Source organism: Mytilus edulis, chromosome 9 (genome assembly GCF_963676685.1).
Source record: "Mytilus edulis chromosome 9, xbMytEdul2.2, whole genome shotgun sequence".
Taxonomy (NCBI): domain Eukaryota; kingdom Metazoa; phylum Mollusca; class Bivalvia; order Mytilida; family Mytilidae; genus Mytilus; species Mytilus edulis.
In genome coordinates, this window is record NC_092352.1 from 47,797,737 (window position 1) to 47,820,207 (window position 22,471).

General features: G+C 30.5%; 1 protein-coding gene across 1 annotated transcript in view; it reads right to left on the reverse strand.

Annotated features, from left to right (window-relative positions):
* LOC139489728 (uncharacterized) overlaps positions 1-21,608 on the reverse strand; it is a 118,706-nt gene extending 97,098 nt beyond the window's left edge. The window contains exons 1-2 of the mRNA XM_071276480.1: positions 21,430-21,608; positions 1,419-1,509 (exon numbers count right to left, since the gene is read on the reverse strand). Coding sequence (XP_071132581.1) covers positions 1,419-1,484 — 66 coding nt within the window. The 5' untranslated portion in view covers positions 1,485-1,509; positions 21,430-21,608. The remainder of the gene's footprint in view (positions 1-1,418; positions 1,510-21,429) is intronic.
* Positions 21,609-22,471: the final 863 nt, after the last annotated feature.

A 22,471-nucleotide genomic window follows, 5' to 3' on the forward strand; every position in this document is an offset into this window, starting at 1 on the left:
ATTCCCTATATAATCAACCAAATTATCAGAAGTGTAACAGCACAAGCCTATCTAGTCTATTGTAGACATCATATTATTTTATTTACTGCCCCAAGTACTTCAGAAACGGCAGAATGCCGTTGTCAAGATACATAACACAGTTTTAATTAATATAAGTACAAGTACATGTATGTTTACATACATATATTTTTTTTTTTAAAGTTATTCAGTATCTTAAATTAAATATAATTCAAAACATCTCATTCTATACGATCAAATTCTAAAACGACAAAAAAGTAGACAACAACACATCTTAAATTCTTAGATACTTTGATATTTATTTGTTGTTATATTTTTTTTTATGACATAGTAGTTTATTATGGATTAAATCATAGTGATTCCAACGTTTATAAAATAAATAATTTATCAACAAACAATTGTTATAGACGTGTTATTCATAGATGTTAACCGATTATAAATTTCTTATAATGAATGTTGACACATTTTTTAGGTAAATATTTAAACACAATGAATATTCAAATTGAAATAAACTTGAACTTAGTTAAAAGATCCGAATAGACGGATTTAAAGAATATTAGGTTAACTATTTATAATATTGTACTTTTTAGTTCGGAACTAAACGGCATACAGTTGCTTACATCTCTGAGTCAGTGACCTTTTCGGAGAAAATTTAAGATCATATGAAACTATTTGTTAAAATTTTTGTTTGGATACTATTTTTCTTCGTCTCACAACAATCAGAGTAATGTTGTTTATAATGATATTGATCATACGTCCGACTTTAAGGTCAATTTAAAGTATGGTCAGAAATTGGGGCTGAACAATGGACAGCTATTATTCAAGAAATATTCGTTTTGCTTGCACAGGCTCATTTCTTGTAAGTTTCCTTTAAAACAGACTAAGTCAAAAACAGATATTTCATAATTTTTTTGACTGATTCATTTATTGTAGTGAGGGGCTTCGGTGGCCAAGTGGTCCTAAAAATTCCTCAAACGATTCCATAATAGCAGGAATGTAACTCAAGTTCATTATAAGAGCAACCTTCCTGTGAAGTTAGGAATTTCAATGTCACTCTGGTATCTTTCGCCTCTCTTTTTCAGGACCTGGGATACAAGTATGGGAGAAGTTAATTATACAAATTAAGTGCCCACTATTCCCTGTCCGCCGCCAGACATAACCATACTGTAAGTCGTTTTTTGATAACAACTTATGCATGACTATATGATTCTATATAAATGTTTCATCTCTTCATTTGTAAGCGTCATTTGGTATAAGGTCAGGGGCGGATGCAGCCATTTTAAAAAGGGAGTTTCCAACTATATGTCCCCATTCAAATGCATTGATCGTCCAAAAAAGGGGGGGTTCCAACCCCCTGAACCCTCCCCGTGGATCCGCCACTGAAGGTACACAGTACTCACCGGTTCACGTATTCTTTGAACGAAATTTTTCCAGAGCAGCTGTCTTATCTGTCTTATGACGCCCATTAGTAATATATTACAAAATCAGCAGCTGAAATAAAATATTTTTTCTTGAAAATAAAATTCAATGACAATAGTGTTCACTAGAATTATTTTTTTAACAGACTAAAGTAAGTGATTGCAAAGAAAATACACAAAAAACAAGTATCTGCTCGGAACACAGAGAGAGAGAGAGACAAAATGAAAAGAAAAGTACTATAGCTGCAAACTTCAAGACAAATTTAGACTGTAAGGAGAAATGCATTCGTTTCTTTTTTTATTAAATTGATAGAATGTTGTTTTTTTACGTCAAATTTTAAAATTTACATATTATGCGTATTGCAAAATTGAGATAATAAAACTAGTATTGGACATTTTTAAGTTAACGTTTCAATATTCAAAAGTATAATATCTTTGCTATAGATAGCACATATTTATGACACCTATATCCCTGTTTAAAAAGTTTTCGGAATGGAGTTTGAGACATCCCTGACAAATGCAGCGCACGCATAATCGAACCAGCTGAGAAATGTACAATCATTGGAATTAATTTTTATCTTAATTGTCAGTAGTACCTGATTCCAAGAATTAAACATATATTCTTATAAACAATATTAAAGACATCCAACAGGTGATGTTTCCTTTGAAGTCTGTATAAAGCTTAGCCATAAAAAAAAATAAGAAACACATCTATGTGTAGCTTTGTTGTTATTATTCAATTTCGAAATAAGTCCAATTTATTGGTACAATAAGTCCTCCCATGTAGACTAAAATAGTATAATTTGATGTGAAAAACACCTACAATCATTCTAATAATGTTAAAAAAAAATATCATGACAAATGGTTTGAGTCTTTTTTTGTAACGCATTGATGAACAACTAGATGGGTGTATAAAGTTGAAGTTATAGGACGGACACACATGTGAAATTCGAAACTATTGCGGCATTTTAAAATGTTTGAATATACCGATAATAAACAATGCTATTTCAGGCCACAGGTATAGATTTGATCAAGGATTTATGTAGTTAACTATACAAATCCTTGATTTGATATATAGAACAATGCCATGAAAAACATCAAGTACTTTTTGTTTTGTTTAAAAAATTGGTCGCGATAAAATTAAATGGTGATCTTCCCATTTATCCAACTTTTGGAAATAAGGTATTCTCATTTAGCCAACTTTTTATTTTTGTTAATTATTAGGTTGTTTATTTAGTAATAATAAGGTGTCTTTCTAGAATTTGACAGTAAATTTGTTTCTGTTTTTATAAATTATTAAAAAATATATATAAAATATGAGACTTTTTAGCCTAATAATTATTTTTTCTTCATTTTCTTTTGCTCTGTGATCTTTGTTTTGTGTTCAGTACTTTTAAAATAAAAGTGTAAAATTCGATTTTTTTTGCCAATAGTGATACTTTTGTGTCATTTGAGTTACTGAAGGGTCAGTTATGTTACTATATAAAAAAATTTTTTTTTATTTTTTAGTAACAAATGAAAGTGTTTCAAGGTTGTATACGGATGATAGGCATTTTTTAATCATTCAGACTTCAACATTTTACACATATATTCAGTTTAAGGGTGTTTTCTTTAAGAATAAGAACAGAAAAAAAAAGAACGACGAGGATCTATTACACACAAAAAAAAAGCTCCATCTCATTGACAAATCTCTTCATGAATAAAAGTGCAACTGAAATTTTCCTATCCAATTCACATTTTAATAAACGGTTAAAAATCTTTAAAATACTTTCAAATGATTTACATTACATTAACTAAATGTCAGTTGCACATTTTAACATGCTATGCTAAATAAATAATACAGAAAATTTAATCTGGGTATATTTTTCAGTCTTATTTTTAACCTGTCATTCAACCAAAACTCTAATTGAAAATCCATTGTTTTTGGCTACCTTTGATCTCATCTATATAACTCTTTATTTTACCTGTACTGCCTATAATTTTAAAAAGTTGGATAAATAATACATTTTGATTGTAGTTTTTTTATTGGGACATGACAATGTTTCATATTTGTGGTGAGTAGTTACGTTCATTAAAATCCCAAAACGTCACAACAGACACGGGCATCGCGAACGAACACCATAAGATGGTGCAAAAAGGACAGCAACATCCAAAAAAGGAAAATTAACAATTGGGAACGAACAATCGTCTCTTGTATCGTAAATTTTAGTGTAGAGTTTCCCAATGTAGAACTGAAATATCTAAATCTAAGAAAGGACAGTTATTATCGTTTATATTTGATTTATTTAAGGAAATATCGTCGATTGGAAAATCTGCTCAGCAATAAGTAATATTTGGATATCGAAAACATAATCAATTCGGAACTCCTACAGATATTTATTTATATACGTCGATGTGTTCCCTTACAGAACTTTTTTGAATTCATTGAACATTTTTTTTATGTTTAATATATGCGTAGACGTACACCAAATTTTAGTCACATGAATTGTGGGACAAATTTAAATGTAATTAAAATACAACAGAGCTTTGTAGATACAATATCCTTTTCCGAAAAAAATAAAGAAAAGTTCACAAAAAGACACAGTAATCTAATTCTTATATTCGATATAAATTGACATCAATATTACTAAATTTAGATAACAAAGAAAAACATTATACCGCGTTAAAGGTTAAGAGTACGTCAAACTGAAAGTCACCCAGAAAATACATTGGTTCATTTTGAACGCGACACATTGACAGGAGTGAAAAAAGACAATGTTATAAAATACAACTGAAAGAAAATGTGATATTGATTTGGGATACTAGTATTTAGAATAGGATCAGATTCGCTCTTCGATTTGAATGATCCTATCAAGATTACGGTTGAAATAAATGCTCTGTCGACATGAGTTTTAAACAAACAACCCCACCCTTATTTATTTATGAGCCACCTTAGAAACTTGACATACTGTAAGCAATGCTTCTATAAATTTCCCCCTTCTCACAATAAATACGTTTATAAAGGACCCACTCCTCTTTAACATTTCGACCAATAATGATAAAAAAAGTATACAGATTTGCATTGTTGTAATAACAGCCTTTATATTAACCAAATTATGTACTGATTTGGAGATCTAGCCTTCAAAATATTGTTTTTTGCAGAACTGTTTTAAGCAATTTATAATACTGCTATTAAAATTGGGGTTTGAATATTTTTATTTTTCAGGGTCGAAATCATGGAACAAACATACTTGTAAAATATATAAATGTAGTTCATAATCATGTTTAATCTAACTAAAAAAACGCAACACAACTGAAAAATATTTTTACAATAATGACATGATTGTTTTGAAATTAATACAATTGGTTCAAAGGAGGTACCTGGTGACAGGAATTACAAATGATATATGTTTAGTATTATGTTACGAATTTTATTCGATGTTTAAAGTTGACGTGACAGTGGTCAATGGTGTTGTCTATTCATATCTTACTTAGTTTGTTTACATAAAGGTGACTATATATGTTTTATAGTAATTCATCAAATCATAATTACTAAGCTGACATATTTTAAATGATGACAGACGCTTATGGATACAATACAATACAATATAAATAGTTTATTTACGTTTCACCATTAATATTACAATACATAACATAATACACGAATACATACAATAATATAAAATATTAATGCCATTCTAAAAAGAATTATGAGAGATGGGATTAATATATGTATATATATTGAAAATTAAATATCACTGTACAGCTAGATTAAAAAAAAAATCCTTAAAATATTTATATTAACAGTTAAGACAAAATGTTTAACGATATAAAAAACGACGTCTTCTATCTAAAATAAATTTGCAGATTTTGGCACTATACATAATAATACTATCAAAGTTACTAGCTAGAACAATAGACAATTTATCCAGATTAGAAAAATTTAAAAAGTTTAAGTATTCTAACAAAATAATTTTAAAAAGTTCATTTTGCAGATCACCGTACAACGAACACTCTAACAAGACATGTTCCTCAGTTTCAACAATGTTTTTACAGGTTTCGCAAGTCCATTGTTGGACGGGTAGCCTCTCAAATCGTTCAGTCTCTAGGCAGATCGGAGTAACACCACACCGAAACTGTGCGTATGCTCTTCTATGCGATGGAACTATAACTTTGTGCATGTATTCCTCGGTGTGTAATGACGTTTTAAAAGTTCTATATGTCCTTATTTCCACCGTTACCATTCCTTTGAGATACAGTTTTATTGTGATTGTTTGACCATTCATCGTACAATTTAGATAAAAGTTTGTCATATAGTACATTCTTAACTAAGGCTTTATCCACATTTTCGGCGTTATACAGGATCATCATGTTTGCTGATAAAAATTGTTGACGGATTCTATAATTCCAGTTACCGATTATCGCCGTGTTTGGTGTATATCGTCCAACACCCATAAAAAAGCGAATCGCTTTATTTTGAACCGCGCGTTTACACCGGAAAAGTTCTTATCTCCTCATACTGCTGCTCCATAGCTGATAGTGCTCCGAACTGTGGAATCGTATAGTTTAGAAAATGTTTGAAACGGAACACCTCCAAACGCCTTATTTTTCGATATTAAAAGTCCTTAAGCTCTGTTGGCGGCAGCTGCAACATGTTTAGTCATGATCTGGTAGTCCAAATGTTCTGTTAATACGAGTCCAAGATATGTATACTTATCGACTGTTTTCAAAGTTATATTTCCACATTTAAAATTTGATTCAGAACTTGGTGAAGAATTTGGACGGAAATGTAAGACATTTGACTTGTTTCCAATTACTGTCATATTATTGTTGACGCACCATATATTCATTGAATCCAATAACGTTTGCACTTTGTTTCAGAGTTGATAAATGGCACTAGGTCGTCAGCATATAATAACACCGAAACTTTTTCACCTCCAATATCAACTCCTAAATTTAAAGATGTTAAATGTGTCGCAAGGTCATTAATGTAAAAATTGAAGAGGGGGTCAAGGGGTGTAACTGTTATGCTGTTATGGGGCAATTTAATTCTTTGTTATCTGTTATTTTGAAAATCTATTTGCTGTTAGCTGTTATTGTCTTATTCTTTGTTAGCTGTTATTGGGCTTTTAGTTTTTTTGTTATCTGTTATTGTGATAATGTATTTGCTGTTAACTGTTATTGAAAATTGGAATGTTAGCATTTTTTTTTTACAGTCAATATTCGGTATAAGTTGAAGATCATTGGCCATTGGGGTCTACCACTACTAATATGTTTGTCCCGTATTCAGAGAAGGATTCCATCAACATATACCGATCACAGAAGTGAGGTCCAGGACAATTCAAGTATATCTTATGATTATCCTTTGTAATAAATTCCATTTTTTTTTTATGAATGTGTATTTAGAATTATCTTAATTTTTTGTATGAGAATAATGTTCCTTGTTTTCCGTACGAACATATTAAATTAAAACAATTCTTGATATGACAAAAAGGAAAACATATGGCCAGGAATATCTGACAAGGATCTCAATTAAGGACTAGGTCATAACAACCACTTAACCTTTTATATAATATGGTACATAGACTCAGCTCTGTAATTCTTTTCAAAGCAGAACCAAATGCATTGTACAATGAAAGTTTCAGCATGTACTTGGGTCCGAAGCTGCACACAACTCATTACAAACAAAGATTTATTTCGTTTCAAGCCATTGTTTCCCTACTGAACTATGTATTCTACTTACTAGTACACTTGGTACAATCAAAAACCTCAGCTGATAAAAAAATTGTTAAAATAAGGCCTTTGAAAATAGTGGAATAAATTGCTTTTAGAGTGTCAAAATTCATTCGAAGTACTTGATAAATTGCATGCTTATAATTGGTGCTTTTGATTTTTCTACCATATATACCACTTTGCCTCATAGTTTTATTAAGAAAAGTTCACACACCTCATTAAATGGTCATTTAGAAAAAGTCAGAATATTCAAACTCTTTCAGGTCACTTTTTTTATTAGCAACAAAGGGAGCTTCAGTCAATATATATAAACAATACACCAAAGTTTCATGAGAACTGCTGAAAACATTTTTGTGTTAATGTCTGAAAACTGGAAAATCACCCCTTTTTAATTAATAAAACCCGTTAACTCGGAAACGTAAAATCTAAAATTTATAAAAATTGAAAGTTACCTCATGTTAATAGATATAAACAATTCACCATAATTCCTTGCTTCGTGAAAGCATTTTTGAGGTATTATCAGAAGAAAACTGAGAAAAAAAACAACAATTTTATTGAATAAATAAACCCATCACCCAGAAACTTAAAATCTAAAATTTATAAAAAAAAAAAAAAAAAAAAAAAAAAAAGAGAGAGCTCACGTCAATAGATATAAACAATTTCCCAAAGTTTAATGCAAATGGTTAAAGACTTTTTTGAGTTAATGTCCGACATGTTGACAACAGACGGACAACAGTATACCATAATACGTTCCGTAAACGAGTGTATACAAAATATTATAATATATTGAGTAGTAATTTAAACACATTCTAGATACATAAATTAATACTAAAAACATAGTCATAAAAAATGGAATGCATTACAAAGGATTATATCCGTAATAAGAAATATTGATTTGTCAAAGACCGAATTATTTTTAAGATTTCATTTACTGTTTTTGTCCATTTTAATTCCTTGTTATCTTTTATGAGCCAAATCAATTTGCTGTTTTGCTGTTATTGGGACCCCCCTTGCCCCCCTTCATTGAAGAGTAATGGCGATATTAAACAGCCCTGTTTTAGGCCACAACTCACATTAAACCAGTCTGTTTTGCTTCCATTTATCCTCGCACAGCATTCCACACTTTTATACAAGGACAGAATAGCGTTATATATATTCCCTTGAATACCAATACTTTGAAGTTTCCGAAATAAAATGGTACGATCAATACAATCATATGCTTTGCGGAAGTCTATAAATGCAACAAATGTTGATAATCGATTACACTTTCTGGTTTCTATAATTGATGTGAGCGAGGTAACATGATCAATAGTGCTCCATCCATTCCTGAAACCGTTCTGAACATCACATAAAATGTTATTCTCGGATTCCCATGCATTCAGTCTATTATTTAACACATGACAATAAAGCTTATAACATACAGGAACCAACGTAATCCATATGTAATTCATCGGATCCCGCGCATTTTCTGTAGAAGATTTCGGAATAGGGTATATAATTCCTTTAGCCCACACCTCTAGAATTATTCCCATGAAAAAACATTTGCTGAATAGTAAAATATGCAATAACGGTATCACGGTGACATTTTTATAAAGTTCAGCTGGTATTTCATCCTCACCGACTGCTTTGTCCATTTTCAAACTACTAAATTCAATCATCATGATCATTGTCAAATTGTTCCCTATTGCAGTATTTTAATCAGTAAGACTTTCTAAGATAACAATTCGAATACTAAAAATTTGGACTTAAAATAAGGCGTATAGGTACAGTTTTCAATTTGTTAGCGGGCATGACGTAACACAGCGAATCAAAGAATTCAACTTTATTTATAACTAATACAGGACAATGCTGTTGATTTCCAACAAATACGTTATTGTTTTCCAAATAATTAATATTACCAATAATTAATAAGTTCAAGATCGACGGGTTCACACAGAAAGAGTTTGAAAGCAGAGAAAACTGTGCATCTTATAATCGGCATGACTTTATCAGATAACAATACCAATACTAAAATAAGGCTTACGCATAGTTATATACTTTAATTCACAGTCACGGACCCGCGTTATAACAGGTGTATTCTAGTATTCCAAATAATTATCATTTAAAATTAGGCCTGGACGTTTGACATGTTTTATATATACTTAAAAATAATATTACTGAAAATTAATAAGCACAAATTATTATAAAAAATATGACTTAGATTTACTATCCCATATATATATATATGGTGTTTTTTAATCCTTTTTTTTATTTATATTGTTCTTATTTTTTTTTTATTAAGAATATTGCACAAGTAGCAGTCATACATGTACACATTTTCAACATCGCAAAAGCATCGCCCTCTCCGACAGCCTTTATATATATACATATTTACTTATCATATGTTATTTAATCGTCCAGATATTTGAATACAATATAAATCTTAAAGTGTTAAATATTTGTTAGTCCAAATTAGAATTTTGTATATTTGTAAGCATTGTGTCTGGATAACGACCTCAAACCAACAAATAATCATTGATCTGATTTGTATATCTTATGTTTTTGAGAAGTGAATGAAGTGCATGTATACTTACACATTTAAGTTGTTTCAACAATAATCAGAGACCGATCTTTATGTTGAAATACTTTTTCATGGAACAGTTTCGATATCAAGTAGAACATTCTAATTTCTTTACCGAGTTTTCATGGAACAGTTTCGTTATTAAGAATTCTATTTTCTCTATTTTATGTGCTATTTTCACATTTCCTGACCGGTGTGAGAAAAATATTTCTCCTCACTGGTGAAAAATCTGTTCTCGGCAAATGATTGGTTGAAATTTAATTGTGACGTTATATTTTCTTGTTTTGTTTCGGATTTTCTTATTGTGACGTCATGAAAAAAAGGCGACCATGCATGATGACGTCACATCAAAAGAACACAATTTTCCTGAAATCTTTGAAAAGGAAGAATAAAAATCATTAGAGAAACAGAATCCACCACTGTAACTCATGTATTACGCTATTTCTTAACTCTCAACCGTTAAATTTTAATTATTTAAAAAGCTCGGCAAGCCTCGGGCTTTAAATATTAAAAATTAACTGTCTCGAGTGGAGAAATATCGTAATACACTTATTGCAGTTGTGGAATCTATATTTCTTTTCCGAGTTTTTCATAGACCAGTTTCGATATCAAGTAGAACATAATAAATTTTTTACCGTGTTTTGAAGGCTATTTTTTTTAGCCAGGATGCTCTTTATTTTTTTATTAAAAAGAACAATAATTTTTGCCTTTATCGTTTTTCTGATTTTCTTTTTCTTGTTTTGTTTAAAGTACAGTAAAATTGTAATGAACTCATATTAGATATATCAGGAAAACGCGCGTCCCTTACAAAAGAATCATTGCTGACGCTCTAGTAAAAAAAATAGATTGAAAAGCATTAAGGACCCCAGAGTAAGAATGCCAAATACAGCGAAAATAAGCTATATCTGGGTGAAGATAATCCTCAGTATTACGGAAAATTACAAATTTTGTAAACAGTTAATCTATGACGTTATTAATGACAATTCGTGTCAACACAGAATATATTGGTGCCTATTACTGGGCCTGTGATACTCTTGGCGAGTAAACCTCACCAACAGTGGCATCCCTCCAGTGGTTGTTCATAAACACATCACAGATATCAGTGTTAAAATGTTGTACGCTATACGTGCGCACCGTTCAAATAAAAGACTCATTAGTGACGTTCGAATAAGAGAATTCAAAAAGGCAATTAAAGTAAGAAGAGTATTGCGGACCTAACATTCCGGAAGGTTTTGTCAAAAACAGCTCAGATAATATATTTCAAGCGTAGACATTTCTTAGTATTTCGATAAATTTTAAGCTTTGTTAACCGAGTTAATTTATAAATATGACCATATCAATTAAATTCATGTTAACACAATGGACATTAGTGCTGACTTTTGGACTGGTGATTCTCTTTGACAGTAAACTTCACCAGCAATTTATGTTGTAAGATATGTGCGTTTCTTAAAAAGACTCATTATTGACGATTGAATAAAAAAATTTAAAAGGCAAATCAAGTAAGAAGTTTAAGAGCATTTAGGTCCCAACGTTTTGCCAAATACATCTAAGATAATCTATATCTTGGGAAGACAATCCTTGGTATTTCGAAAAATTTAAGTTTTGTAAATCTAGTTAATTTATAGATGTGAACATATCAATGATAAATCATGTCGACACATAAGACATTAGTGCTAACTTCTGGGCTGGTGATAATACTTGGGAGGAAACCACACCAGCAGTGGCATCTAACAAGTGGTTGTTCATAAACTCATCACGGATACCAGGGTTAACATTTTTTACATCATATGCGCGTTTCGTCCAAATAACAGACTCATTAGTGACGATAAAAAAGTTTCAAAGGCAAACGATGTAAGAAGTTGAAGAGCATTTAGAACCCTACATTCTGGAAGGTTTTGTCAAATACAGCTAAGATAATCTATATCTACTTGGGAGGAAACATCTTAAGCAGTGGCATCGAACCAGTGTTTGTTCAAAAACTCACCATGGATACCAAGGTACGCCATATTACGCGTTTCCTCCAAATAAAAGACTCATTAGTGACGATAAAAAAGATTTAAAAAAGGGCACTAAAGGAAGAAGTTGAAGAGCATTTAAGATCCAACATTCCAGGAGGTTTTGTCAAGTATAATTAATGTTCTTTTTCTAGGGTAGACAATCCTTATAGTATGTCAAATATTCTAAAATTTGTAAACCGAGTTTATCTATAAATATGAAGATATCAATGATAATTAATGTAAAATAAAGGCAACAGTAGTATACCGCTGTTCAAAAGTCATAATTCGGGTGAGACAAAAACAAATCCGGATAACAAACTAAAACCAAGGGAAACTCGTCAACTATAGGAGGAAAACATAGAAATAACAGAAACACTGAAGTGAACAAAAAACAAACGACAATGTAACACACACAGAAACGAACTAAGATAACAACTGCCATTTTCCTGACTTTGTACACAACATTTAAAGAACAATTGAGGACATTAGTGCTGACTACTTGGCTGGTGATATAATTTGGGTTGATATCTCACAAGTAATGGCATCGAACAAGTAATTGTTAATAGACTCATCATAGATACAGGATTAAAATTTTGTACGATAGGCGTGGGTTTTGACTACAAAACTAGACCTACTTTATCTGAATTTAATTAATTGTTTGTTTCTAATATTATATCATAAGGCAACGATCATAATTTTTTTGCTGTGGCACAATTTAATTTACATGTAATGTTTAATAATAAAATATAATCTCTTTCTATTTCAGATTGGAATTGACAAAAAATGTTTGCTTCCAAAAAACAGTAGGACTAAAATTTATAAAAATTTTCGTGTTCCGATATGATAATAAAAAAAATTGTTTTGATTAAATTCGAAAACAAATTGATTGTTCCCAGAAAAAAATCAAGCCCCCTTTTTTTCCATGAAAAAATATATAAATGGTCTGTGCCTGAATAAATTCTGTTATTTCAAGATTTTAATATAACCTGTTTATTCTATAAAATTTGAACAGTAAATCATTTACCTATTTTTAGTAAGTGTATTTACACAGAAAAATGTGAATAATTATTATAAAATTGTTATAATTTTATTACAGCATGAACCAATGTGCATTTGTTATCTCAAATTTTCAACTTTAAAAACCTAGACAAACTTTGTAACAAACAATTTTTAATGTCGACATGTGCACGTAATGGAGTTTGGTTTTCAGAAATTGTATTTGGTTTTTGAGTCAAAGCCTAATTTAAGTTTTCTATTTATTATTTGGTAATTTCTCCGAAACGGCATTTAGATTTGACTTGATATTCTGAAGTATACTGAATACGGAATTTTAAGAAGGTGTAACGTATGATTGATGGTAACAATACTAATATATTAGGATGTGAACATAATTACCTTCCCTGTGGGGTGCGTTTTGCTAAGTCTTTAGTTTTCTATGTTGTGTCATGTGTACTATTATTTGTCTGTTTGTCTTTTTCTTTTTTAGCCATGGCGTTGTAAGTTTATTTCCGATCTATGAGTTTGACTGTCCCTCTGGTATCTTTCGCCGCTCTTTTGATACATTTGGTGAGTTAGCCGCGGATAAGGTCTTCTTAGAGAAGAAACAAATACAAGGTTTTAAGGCTTACATTTTATCAGAGGTAATCCAATTTTATATATGATTCAAATGAACTTGCATAACTTTTTTACTTTTGATTATTTTGAAGAAAAATAACATAACTGCTTTAAACTAGGGTGTTAATGTTGGTGAGGTATTTTCTATCTATATATACATTCTTTCCTTTCGTTCAAACAATATGTGCATTCCAAAATACAGTGAAATTTAACTCAAATTTCAGACTTCAAGAACATTGTATATAATTGAAGAAAATTATATTTTCAATGGTTTCAGACATAAAGATTCTTCATAACACTTTTACCAGGTGTTTGCCTTCAGTCAAAATTTTACTTTACCCGTTTAACAGCATAACATATCATATAAATATATTAGAATATTTGTTTTTATCAAACAATTTGTGCATTTATTCATTATTTTGTATTTCATTCTTTATTTGTATTATTAGATTATCTAAAAACATTACGCACACAGCAATATATAATGTTACTTATCAAGGAAGCAATCAATTAAAAATCAGAGTGCAACGTAAAATCTGGCATTGAACGCACAATATTTTACTTAACTGCTATTATTAAGATTATTCAAATGGTTTCCTAGAGCATTTAGATTGTCTTTCTTTTATATTATTTTGCACAATTGGTAAATAAAAATAATGCATCCATAAATACAGAATACCTTTGCAATTTTAAGCATTTTGCAGCAGATAATTGTTTGTTTTTTTATATATCTCTATTTGCAATCACTATTCCAATAAATTAAGTACAATTTATTTGTTATCATACATATATCTATTTACCTTGTACCCAAAGACGTATTCCCAGAGATCTGAAGAAAATGTTTATTACACACTATTTGTACTTATATCAAAATAGCTGCAGCATCACGAGTTATTGATATTTCGCAAGACAAACAAAGGGGTTCATAAACTAAACGCATACATACACCTACATTTACCTGTAAACTTTCAAAACGTCTAATTCTTTGTAAGATTTTAGACGTACAATTAACCAACCGTGATAAAACTTGCATTTCCCGTTATATTATGTTGTGAATATATTATTGATTTAAATTAATTTCATACGATGCACTACCATACTACCCCACAAGTGTGTACAAAACTCATTGAAGCAAGCTCTCGATATCAATGAAGTTTCATAATATTTTTTCCTTATCGATGATTTACAGCTTGTGAAATTCAAACTTTTCGTGTAAACATTGATGCTCCTTTAATCTAAAATAAAAAGAAGATTTTTGGGCGCCCAATTCATATCTGTCTGTATATTTATTTAGTTCTGTGTTGTTAATTTATTTACTTTATACAAATTTATCTGTACTTGTTTCATCCGATTATACCTGCAACATTTCAAAATTTAATTTATTTCTCATAAAAGATATGGCCGTTTTTTTCCAAATTTTCTTCTCCAAGACTTGTCCCCAGACGTTTAACTTACTTGACAATGCGGGTCGGTTGAAAACAAAACTTTACGACAAAAGAGATGATTTCAACTTTCCAATTGTGAACTTTCCATTTCTAAGTAGCAACATTCCAGCAGCACCTGCATACGGGGTATATATCTCCCAATTGATACGATATTCCCGAGCTTGCATTTCATATCATGATTTTTTTGATAGAGGGTTGCTGCTCACAAGGAAGCTATTAAACCAAGAGTTCCTTATAGTTTGCTGTTTGGTCTGGATAAAAGCTCTGTGTAAAAGGCCGTACTTTAACCTATGTTTGTTATTATCAGGTTATCCCCCCAGACAAGGGCCTTGAAGGGGTCATTTTATTATGTTTACTGTTGTAGAATAGAAAATAGAAATACTAAGGATTTGTATAGTGCTACTACATGTATACAAAACCTTTGAAAACTTATATTTTAAACAACTTTTCTAAAAGTGGGGTCCACTTATTTTGAATAATATTAAACTGTTAAAGTAAATGTGTTAACATGGTTAAAGTCCAGGAATAGTACAAAATTCTTGGACATGTTTTGACCATTTAATACCATATATAGATTATATATTATAGTTCTTTGGGAAAATATTAGCCCTTTTGTACTAAAAGTGTTTTTACAAAAATAATATATTATAACTTATATTGACCCCTCATCTTCATAACATTAAGGGGTTGTTCTGAACCTGACTATGACTTGGATGGAGAATTGTCTCATTGTCAGTCACACATACATAGACCAGATTTAATTATTCAATTATTTCTTGTTGAACAGGGAAAAAATACTTCATAAATTAAAGAAATGTCCATAGTCGGATTTAGGGGGGGGGGGGGGGGGGAATTTGGTTGCTTATATAGGGAATCACTGAAGCGTGACTGGAGCGGGCCCCACTTATGAAAATTTCTGGATTCGCCACTGATTTCAAGGTAAATGATAAATCAAGTTTTAATATAGTCTAAAAACCTACTATTTTATGTTTACATAAAAAAAATATAATCGCTCGCCTTTACTTTTTAAGCTTCGCCTCAAAAATTTGCAAATTAAATATTTTTTTATTATTTTCAAATCGCTCACCCCAATTTTTGGAGTCCAAAAATCCGTAGAACAAGAAATTAAATTGGTGTGGCCTTACCGGATTTGTTATCACATAAGCAACACGACAGGTGCCACATGTGGAGCAGGATCTGCTTACCCTTCCGGAGCACCTGAGATCATCCCTATTTTTTTGGTAGGGTTCGTGTTGTTTATTCTTTAGTTTTCTATGTTGTGTCGTGTGTGCTGTTGTTTGTTTGTCCTTTTCATTTTTAGCCATGGCGTTGTCAGATTGTTTTAGATTAATGAGTTTGACTGTCCCTTTGGTATCTTTCGTCCCTCTTTTACTCCTTCGTGCATGGCTCTGAATCCATGTACGAATTTTACTTTAATCTTTTGTTCCCCCTATCACACTCTCTCATTTGAAAAACGCTTGAAAATCTGTAAATGCAGTCTAAATGGCAAAAAATCCACATGTCATTATTAATTGACAGGACAGCAAAAGTTCAAGTAAGTAAAACTTTATTTGGATTCGGCATATTGACAAACAATACAAACATAAGCTCTAATGAGCTTTTCATTAGTGGAAAGTTAATATAAACAAGAATAAACTAAGTTATACATAGATTCTAAATACGATGCTAAATATTGGTCATGTATTACTATCTTGATGTGTTAAAGATCATAAGATAAAATCAAATTGATAAGTGTTTTATGGTCCATACATTGTAAAAAATTACATTTAAAATTTTCCAACCCTAATCATGCTCGTAGTTTTCCTTATACTAATATACATTTAACATTTTAGATTAGTTGCTTTGTAGGAGGCATGGAAGTGGAGAAAGGGTATATTTCCTTTTTCAAGACAAATGTAATGCTTGGAACGAAGTCGGAGGAGATAACTCATTCTGAACGAGAGGCGGAAGATAATAAGGAAACATTCATTAGTTGACAAACTTACAACTCCATTGATAAAAAATGAAACCAGTACAAAAAAGACAAACAACATTACAAAACTAAAGACTGACCAATGCTAATCCAACCAATTATTTCAATTTACAAAAATATTTCTCATGTGATCTGCGCTGAAAACAGAACATTAGCATTTTCTATCGATTGAGTATAAAGTTTTCTAACACTTATGGGAATTTAATATCATACAGACGGTCTTCAACCGTAAACGGGTCATTATAAAAAAAGTGCAATTTTCGACGAGGTAGTATTTTGAAAAATGATGTCATTGTTTAAAACATTTGAATGTGACTCTCTATTCTATATCATGGTAGTAACGATATTCAGAAATATGCAATGGGGAAAATGAAGAGTTTTAACAATTTTAACAATTAAGGTATCCTTTGATAGAATCGTGTCAATGGTGTTACCAATTTAAAACATACATTTAGGAACTAAATATTATTGTTAAACATCAAACAATTGTTCCAATGTGTTGTTTAGGTTTAAATTACGACTTATTGACATTATTCATACAGCTGTGCATTCTATTCAAAAATTTATTTCAGAATACATTGTCGTAAACAAGTTGGCTGTCCTAATTATGGCCGTTGTAAATACTAAAAAATACACTTAAACTGAATATATGTAAAATGTATAAGATTAAATGATAATAATATACCTAATCCTTCGTAGCACTTTCATTTAGGAATAAGAATAACAAAATGTCGCATTTTTATATAGTAACACAACTGAACCTTCAGTAACTCCAATGACACAAAAGTATCACCATTGACATCACATTTCAAAATTTACTTTTAGTAAGTACTGAACACAAAGCCAAGAACACAGAGCAAAAAAAAAGATGAAAAAATACTTCTCAGGTTAAAAAATCAAAAATTATATAACATAACACCCATTACTAAAAATATCAATAGTGTTACTAAATAGTGTCATTGGTGTTACCAGCATACATCAGTTTGTGAAAACTTTGTATATGCAATACATGATATTGTTAAAACATTGTTAAATAAGTATTGTTTTCATAAATAATATGATGTTTCGCTTGTTAAACATGAAAGAAACACAAAACAATGTTGATTGTCCTGATATATTCATTGGTGTTACTAAACTGGTCATCATTGTGTTATTTTATCAAAATGGTCTCGCCGCCGTTGATAGTAACACCAATGATTAAAGGTGTATTTTAAGATTCAGTTACGAAATAAGTGTTCAATTTTCCAATTATATATGTTGTTACTGGTGCATGTTTCTATAATCAATATATTTCATAATTAAAAGTTAAGGAAATGCTTTCAAAGAATGATTTTTACAAAGGTACACCATGGACATTATTTTCATTTATGATATAGCTTTCACTTACTTTAAGATTTTTTCACTAAATTTTCAACATAATTGTTTGTTTTCTTTTGCATAACATGCTTACAGGTAACATTGCTAAGGGAGAAACTGTTGTAAATGCCCAAATCTTGCGAAAGATAACTCTTATCCTTCTAATTTGTCACTTGGTTACACCATTGACTTAAAAAATGAAACAATTTTATTATAAAACCAACATACACCTCCTAAATCATTGAAAAGTGTTTGTATGTATCAAAATGCAATAAAAAGTGATAAATCATAATAATAACAAATGATATGAATAATAGTCCTATTTCAAGCCTGAAAGGATTTATAGTAAAACATAACAGTTAATTCTGGCCATCTCCAAGGGTTTAAGAAAATATTAAGGATGTTTTTATAACATTTCATACTGTAAACTGTATATTGGGTATCACAAAACATTTATATCTAATAAAGCCAAAAGTAGTATACCGCTGTTCAAAAGTCATAAATCGATAGATAAAAAATAAATCCGGGTTACAAACTAAAACTGAGGGAAACGTATCAAATATAAGAGAACTACGACACAACAGAGACACAACACCGAAATGTAACACACACAAAAACGAACTATAATGTAACAATGGCCCCTTTCCTGACTTGGAACAGGGCAAATTAAGAAAAAAATGGTAAACCTGGTTTTGTGGCATGCAAAACCTTTCGCTTTAATGGCAGTGTTAATTATAACATTAAAATGACAACATTACACGACAGGGTGACAATAAAACAGATAAATAGGAGAAAATATAGGACAGAGAAACAAACGAATAATAGCCATCAAAAGGTTACAGGTTAAAAATATTTATATACGCCAGACGCGCGCTACGTCCACACAAAACTATGCTCAGATGTAAAAAGTTTGAAAGCCATAACAACTACAAAGTTGAAGATCGCCGAGGACCAAAAGTTCCAAAAAGTTGTGAGGCAAGGGTTATCCGCCTAGGACAAAAAAATCAATCTGCCTTTGACAAAAGCAGCATTATTATCAAGAATAATACATAGTTTTGCAAACAGTAAATTTTATAAAATGACTATATAATAGATATACATGAAATAACTGAAGTGGTGACTAGCTATAGAATAAAAACGAATACATTACAAATAAAGCCCTGTTAGCCATTTTCAATGCAACGCGCAAAGCGATGTCGCACTTAAATTTCTAAAACGTGTTCCGAAAATTAAGAAAGAAGTTGGATGAAATTCAAGATTAGATTTGTATAACTTATCTAACTTATATAAATAACAGTGAAACTTATAATACTAATTAATATTTAAATGTAGTAGTAATTAGATAGTTAATTGTCTATCATATGCAAGTGTTATTTTGATATATTTTCATGTCTGTGACTTAAAAAGACCCAATAACATAGTTTTGTATGGTTTTTTTTCATAATGACCCATACAAAGAGTACGCGAAAAATTCAAGTGTGTTTGTTATAACGTTCGGTTACAGTTTGCTTTGAACAAGAATCCGATTAAATCTAAAGATTCGCCCAAAGACAACAAGTTCGTGAAAACTGATAGGGGTTTAATTAACCATTTCAAATAGTTTACTCATATAGTAACATGGATAATGTATTTACAGTGAATTTAATAGGTTAAAGTTGATATTCAGGTAAAGTATTGGACCGCTATACGTATAAGGTGTTAAACTTATCTATGGACGACATTCTGACATTTGCATATTGTAAAGACGAATTAAGGAACAACACAAAATGTCAAACTTATTTCAATAGTCATTCGGTATCTGATCAGACATAATAAAACCGGTTTCTACTATCGATTTTCCATCGGTTTTAAACTGAAAGTGTATAAACTTAACTGTAGGCAAATGACTTCGCACTTGTATTGGTTGTTTTCTATACCCTTTGCTTCATTGCCCTAAACCTTAATGTATTATGAATCCATTTCTGATTTCGATATCTTTGATCAAATGTTTCATAGGTACAAATTCACACAGGCAGGTGTTTTTGAAAAAAATATCATATACTTTAATATATTTAAGTATATAGGTATTCTTTTTTAGAGACAAAGTGCCTGGGGGTCATATTAAAAAAATAAAACGGTGCTTTCGCACTCACTGCTTATGATTGGTTACATACATTTTAAAGAATTCACTTTTTTTTTTATCTCTTTGAATTATGAAACTTTATAACTTTGATCGTGTCTCGGTATATTCAACTTCGATTCAACAAATACATATTTTTTTCATATAAAAATCTGAATAATCAAGATGTGGTATGATTGCCAATGAGACAACTCTCTATCAGAGACCATAATGATTGGTTAGCAACTATATGTCAACGTACGGCCTTCAATCATGTTTGTAAGTGTTTTCTCCTACCATAACCTGGATCAGTGGTGTAACAGCAAAAACATAAAAAATACAGGTTAACAGTTTAATAACACAGTTGGAAACGATTTGACTCATCAGATCAGCAAGAAGCACAAAACAAATAACACAAAGACAAAAGAACAAAAAAGGTAACGATCTTAGGAGTTACTAAAAGCTAGATCAAAGCTATTTTCAACTAATAGAGAAACCATATTTTCTCAAACTAAAAAAAGTACTTATGATTTTATTTATTAAAATCAACTAGGTTAGAACCGAGTAATAGAATAGTAAAAAAAAAAATCGACAATGTTATATTGATTACCTTTATGAATACGTTTATTCATGAGTTATGAATTAGTTTATATGGATTACTTACATTTCATAGTGAATTAAAAAACATGTAAGACACTTTATTTATCATAAATAATGAAAATGAAGATAAAGTTCAAATGCAAATGTGAGGTTAAACTGTCATTTAAAAAGTTATTAACTATGTTTACATACTTTTCATCACCTGTGGGTAATGATCGTTATTTTACTTATTTAGATGTTAAAACCCGTCCATAAAAGAAGTGAAAACAATTGAAACAGAGCAATTTCCATCGTAATATACAGAAAAATTATGTAAACAATTTGTTTACTTTTAACTTTTTAAATCCATCTAAATTACGCAGTTGTAGTATATATTTTGTAATGTCAACATCTTACTTCATCCTATATCTTTTGCATATTTCATAAATAAAAGCCGTTACACATACATTCATAAGCTTTCACGATTTCTGTTACATTATTATGATTGATGCCAAGTTAACCATTAAGCTTAGATTTTGGATCCAGTGGCAGGATTCGAAATCTTTGTTGCTATACTCGTGTGAAGTTCTTTAAAAACAATATCCATACAATTCTATTTGAAAAGAACAAATAACCTACCTTTATACTAATGAATATAACCAAACAAAAGTGTTAGATCACAATCTAATTAAGGTAGATCCTAAATTTCCTTTTTAATGTTATAATATATACACTTTTTACGTTTCACCTTAAGCTTTGTATGAAATTCATCTATATACGCAGCCGCATGTTTACTTTAAAAAACGTAGAAAGTCTTCATTTTTGACCTACTGGTCAAGAATATTGTGTCTTTCACAGTATCCAATGGAGCATATCGTTCATTTACGTACACTAAATGGTCAATAAGAAGTATGGATTGTATTTTTTGCGTTGATATAAAAAGATACTGGGCGCAAAACATTAACTGAATGTGTGAAATAACTTTATACAGATTTCATTTAAAAAAATTGTTCTAATGATTCGAGAATTCACAACAACCACAAAATATAAAGTGAAAACTATAGTACAGAATAAGACAGAAACATGAATGAATAGATACGTGTATTCAGCACATTCCAAGGACCGTGAATAATACATTGTGATTAAAAAAATGTAAGAGAGGGTTATTACTTTCACGAGGGGTTTATTTTTGCTAAATTCACGATTAAAATATGAATTCACGAAACCATCCTTTCACGATAAAATTATCTTTGGTTCACGAAGTTATTTATACATTTTTTGGAAATGCTCAGAGCTCGAGGCTCAGAGTTTGTCAAAATCTGTCAAAATTGCGGTTTTCGGGGATCTTCCGGTGTTTATAAGTTGATGATCTGTTTTTATAGATGAGCTATTAGGACCTTAAATTACACACCTTGGGTTGTGATACTATGATTTATTAAATTTTTAATTGAATGACTTTTTGAAAATGACCCTGCTGTGAAATAAATTCAGGTTAAATTGACCCTACGTCTTTTTTGAATCTATTAAAGGTGACCTATTACTTGCTTTTCTGAACGAACAATGAACCAACAATGTGTGTCACCTCGCCGATGTTACGACAGGTGTGTATATGTGTGTTCTTAAGTTGAAAATTCGTTACACGCAATCGGAATCCATATAAAATAACATCATATTATTCATG